This window comes from Anneissia japonica, unplaced genomic scaffold, assembly GCF_011630105.1.
Source record: "Anneissia japonica isolate Jap-2015-1 unplaced genomic scaffold, ASM1163010v1 scaffold287975_len91358_cov152, whole genome shotgun sequence".
Classification (NCBI taxonomy): domain Eukaryota; kingdom Metazoa; phylum Echinodermata; class Crinoidea; order Comatulida; family Comatulidae; genus Anneissia; species Anneissia japonica.
The window spans coordinates 48614-53310 of NW_022685069.1; the positions used below are offsets into that span (position 1 = coordinate 48614).

The 4697-nt window shown below is 52.9% G+C and overlaps 1 protein-coding gene across 1 annotated transcript in view; it reads right to left on the reverse strand.

Annotated features, from left to right (window-relative positions):
- Window positions 1–4092: 4092 nt before the first annotated feature.
- The window catches only part of LOC117108284 (serine/threonine-protein kinase pim-3-like), a 1429-nt gene continuing 824 nt past the window's right edge, over window positions 4093–4697 (reverse strand). Inside the window, exon 2 of the mRNA XM_033250267.1 lies at window positions 4093–4697. This exon is cut by the window's right edge and continues 80 nt beyond it. Coding sequence (XP_033106158.1) covers window positions 4093–4697 — 605 coding nt within the window.

The window sequence follows — 4697 nt, forward strand, 5'->3', positions numbered from 1 at the left end:
CCTTTCCTCCTACGAACACCAGGAACCTGTCGCGGTAGCAGAGCATCTGCAGTTTCGACCGACGGCAAAAGTGCGGCATCGTGGTGATCCTTGTCCACTTCTGCACGCCTTTTTTCTGCAACGTATCCGAACTTCACTTGGCCACCGAGAAATCGTCCTCGAAGCAGACGTACAGAGCGGAATCGCTCGAGCACCCCAACACTCCCAACGTGCGTTCGTGGTCTCCCGACAGCACCAACCTGGCAGTGTTCGTCATGGTATGTCTACCGAACGTGTCTCCTATCGGCTTTACGATGAACATGCACGGCGGACCCAAAATCCTCTGCTTTCCGTCCCGCATGGAATACGGAGACGATTCTTTCATCAACGTCCTTATCCGGTCGGACGTTCGAAGCTGGGCCAGTGCCCGCGCTCCTTCGCCGTCCTTCCATTCGTAAGGCGAGAATTTGCCCGCGTCCATCAACAGACCCATTCGCAAAGAATCCACGGCGCTGTCCGAGAACGACGCAACCCAGACGGCGACGAGACGATGCACGTCCTCGTCGTGCCCGCTCAAGCGCTCCGGTCTGTTGATCATGTGATCGATCAGACTCGGCGGTATACGGGAGAGCCAACTCGCCATCTGCACGGGTTTCTTCACGGACATGTCGTGTATCAGAGAAGACCAGAACAGAAGCGTGTCGCATATCGTGTTTCTTATCAGATTTCCTTTCTCGCGAGAGGAAATCACGTTCGTCAGATCCACCAGCAGTCGCGTTCTTCTCTCGTCTGCGAACATGTCCTTCGCGTCTTCCAGTAGGGTGGGCATGTCTTCGTTTCTCAGACCTGGAAAGATCACTGAGCTGCTTACCAGCTACGTCGCGATTGCCGTCAGCGCGTCGATTTCGTTCGTAAACATCGCCGTCTTGGTCAAGGAGATGATGTTCAGGCACGTGATGTCCTCGACCTTCAGTTTACGGCTCAACTGCTGCACGGCTTTCGGGTCCAACCATCGAGGAACCTTGTACCAGATGACGTCGTTCATTTCGTCGACCACGAAGTATATGTTGTTCAGCGCCGGAATGTTGCCTTTCACCCTGTACTGCGGATCCGTTCCTTCTCTCAGCGGACCGTCGAAGAACGGATTGTGCCTCCAGGGGTCGTCGTCGTGGTCGTCGTTGTCGCCTCCAGCCACGTATGCGTTGTCCGGTCTGGCGTAATCGACGTGGCCCACCGGCCGAACCGTTGCCGTCGGCTTCGGTTTCTTACTGGCGTCGCCGGTTTTCCTCGACGAGAACGACTTGCGTGGGACACCGTTTCTCGAAGATTTGACGGCAAAGTTTCTCGAACCGGAAGACTTACCGCCGTCGCTGGATGTGCCAACGGCCATTCTCGACGAAGAGTCTCCGGTGCCGTCTCTTGCCGAGGAGGAGCCTCCCGACCTCGAAGTTCCCGGATTGCTCTCCGATTCGTCTTCTTCGGAACTTATCCATACGATATTCGACTTCTTCTTCACCTTTACTGGCACGGGCGGGAGACGACGATCGTCTTCCTGTTCGTCTTCCGACGATTGTCGGCGACTTTGAAACGACATTCCGAAATGGATCGACGTCTTTTTTCCGAGCGCACTTTCACTACCAAATCGCTAATACCCTTCTGTCGACGCGAAAGTGCAGCATGCGTTTCCAGCCACCTTCCCGTCTGACCCAATCTCCACATCTGTCGTCGAGAAGGACTCCGACTGCGCGTGCAACTGCCTTCTTCTCGAACGCGAAAGCTCGCGAGCGATCACTAAGGAGACGACGATGCGTCCCCAGTTCACGGTACCCTCTTCGAACACCGAGGATATCACCTCTCGAGGATCGCTCGCGTTTCGAGGGACGATGTCCTTCGCTCTCACTCCGAACGGAATGCTCTCCACCAACCGATCGAGAGCGACGCAGTACGGATTTCGTTCAGATTCTTCTATTATGTACGCCCTCGCTATGCTTCCGGCGTCGACTTCGCCTTGATTGCCCCGTTTCTTTCGGGTAACGCACGTTCCAATCCCTTTATCGAATGTAGGAGAATAATATTTTAAAAAAAAAGATACAAAAAATAAATCACGCAAGAATAACGAGTTAACGTAAATGATTTTATGTTATATTTTCTTTTTACTTTCGACAAATTCAAAATCCGAGATTGCAATCGCACTGGGAGAATCCGTCTAATTCGGCGGTGCAATATTCGCAGACGACCATCGACCTTTCCTCTTCTACCTCGTTACCTAAATCGAGCCATTCCTCAACGTCCAGTTTTCTGGTTTCCAAGGCCAACGAGCGGCATTCGGGCGTCCACTCAGATTCTTCTGGGTCTTCTTTGATCTGTTCGGCGTAATCGTCGAACGTTTCGATCAAGTCGTCGACCCGAAGTAGCATTTTCGAATGCGAAGTGGCGTCGACGCTCCCGTACGACGATTCCAGAAAAGACGTTTGTGAAAGTTCATCGTCGATACGATGCAGCATTTCCGAATGAGAAGTGCCGTCGAGACTCTCGTACGAAGATTCCGGGAAGGACAGTTCTTCCTCTTCCTCCTCCTCCTCACGGTCCCAATCTCTCTCTCCGATCGGCGACCGTCCGTCAGCTGCTTCCAAGAACGACGTTGCGGATTCGGCGGACGACGCGGTACTGGGCGGGGTTTTAAAGCAATCGCAGGCATTCAAAGGCCGGAGGCATTCCGGACAGAGTTGAGAAGGGCTGGCGCACATCGTGCATAGTTCCCCGTTCGGCATGGGTGGGTTCCACTGACACCTGTTGCAGGCAGCGTACGATGGTTCGGCCATGTCGGACCTTGGTCTGATGCTGTACGTCGCGTCCCTCGTGCACATATATACATGTGTTGGGTGTTGCGAAGAGAACCGACTGAAAACATGGAAGGTTGCCGACTGTGCGCGTTCGACGTGGACAAGGAACAGAGACAGTACTGCAGCGAGGACGAACGTTCGGACGGATACCATCCGATGCTGAAGGGCGAGCGTCTCTTCGAATCCTACGGCGTCCGGGAGCGGTCACAGGTCGTCGAGAACATCTGCGAATCGCTGGCGTCTATGGAACCGACGATGGAGGACGTCACATCAGAAGAAGTCGATAATCACTTCGATCGTCACGTCGTGCCCAGTTATCGGCGAGTGTGCGAAGAGCAGCTGCTTGTGTTCAGGAGCTTCGAAAGATCTATGGCTTCCAAGATGACCGGCGGCGAGGCTCCCTCCCAGCAAGACTTCAGAACTTACAAGGCTACGTGTCAGGAAATACAGAAGAGTTATCCGAGGACAAGTCTTCGTAGAACAAATTAAAAATAAAAAGAAAGTAATACCATATAGATTTTTGTGTGTCTTTTATTTATTATTTCAATATTCATTTGACATAGTATACAAAACAATTTGGGGGGTGTTGGAAAGAACAACATTTGTAAAAAAAATATTTATTCTCGGGAATCGGTGTCGTCTACCACCCATCTCATCAAGTCGTCGAGAGTGGCCGCTTCTTGTCCGACGAAAAATTCTCTTTCGGTCATCCGGCGATGCAGTGATGTCAACGAGTCGACGCAGCGTCTTTCCAACACAGATCTGTTCCGCTCGTCGATTTTCACGGCCGACCCGAAATTTAGGAATTCTGCACCGTCCGTGATCAAGTCGACGAGCACGTTGTTCTCGTCCACCGAGTCGTGGTAGAAACCGCGGTCTCGACAGCCGACGCAGGCTCACACCACCTGCTCGAATATCTTCTTCGCGTTGTTTTCTCCGCAGCACGAAGATTCAAGCATTTCGTTCAGGAAGCAGTAGAACGTCGGTCGCGTCACGGCCAGAATGTAAGATCGGTCGTCGTTCGAAACGGCTTCAAAGTTCGCGCAACCAGGTACTCCCTTCGCCATCTCCATGAACACCGCTTCCTCGGGAAGCTGCGCACCCTTCCATCTGGACGTGGGGCAAGGCCTCAAAATCTCCTTTACCATGACGGGGTGGTGCGGTCGATCTCTGCGCCACGTCGGTCGAGCGAAGCCGTCTCTCTCTGACTCGGGAACGTGAAATAGCAAACGAAATTCGTTGTTGTGCATCCGTCTGTACATCTCGTCTTCTATTGAATATATTCCCCATTCGCGGTCAGTTTATTCGTCCACGGATGATCCGACACTTGTTTCAGCGACGGTCTCTTCCTCCAGTCGACCGCCAGCATTCGATCGAGGAGCGAAAGTAGCTCCTCGTCGTCGATTAACTGCAAGTACGGTCGACGGCCGCGTTCTACTTCTTCTCCGGTGATCATTTCGAACAGCATGATTCCGAGCGACCAGATCATCTCCGGAACGGCACACATGAATCGATGTTTCAGCATCTCCGGAGGAAGGTAATGATCGGTGGTTCCGAAAGCGCTGGCGATCGGTTGGTCGTCGACGAATTTGGCGAAACCGAAGTCCACCAGCTTGATCCTGTCCGTGTCCAGATCGACGATTACGTTCTCCATCTTCAGGTCTCCGTGAACTACGTTTCGTTTCAAGCAACCGACGCAGGCGTCCACGATTTGCCGAAAGAAGCATCTGCATCTCTCCTTCGAGATGCTGCCGACTTTCTCCAGAACTTGAAATAGGTCGGAGCTCCGAAGCGGCCGTTCCATCACGAGTAAATGACAATCTTTGACCTGGTGAACGTCCACGAATCCGATGCAACCCTCGATCCCTGAGACCA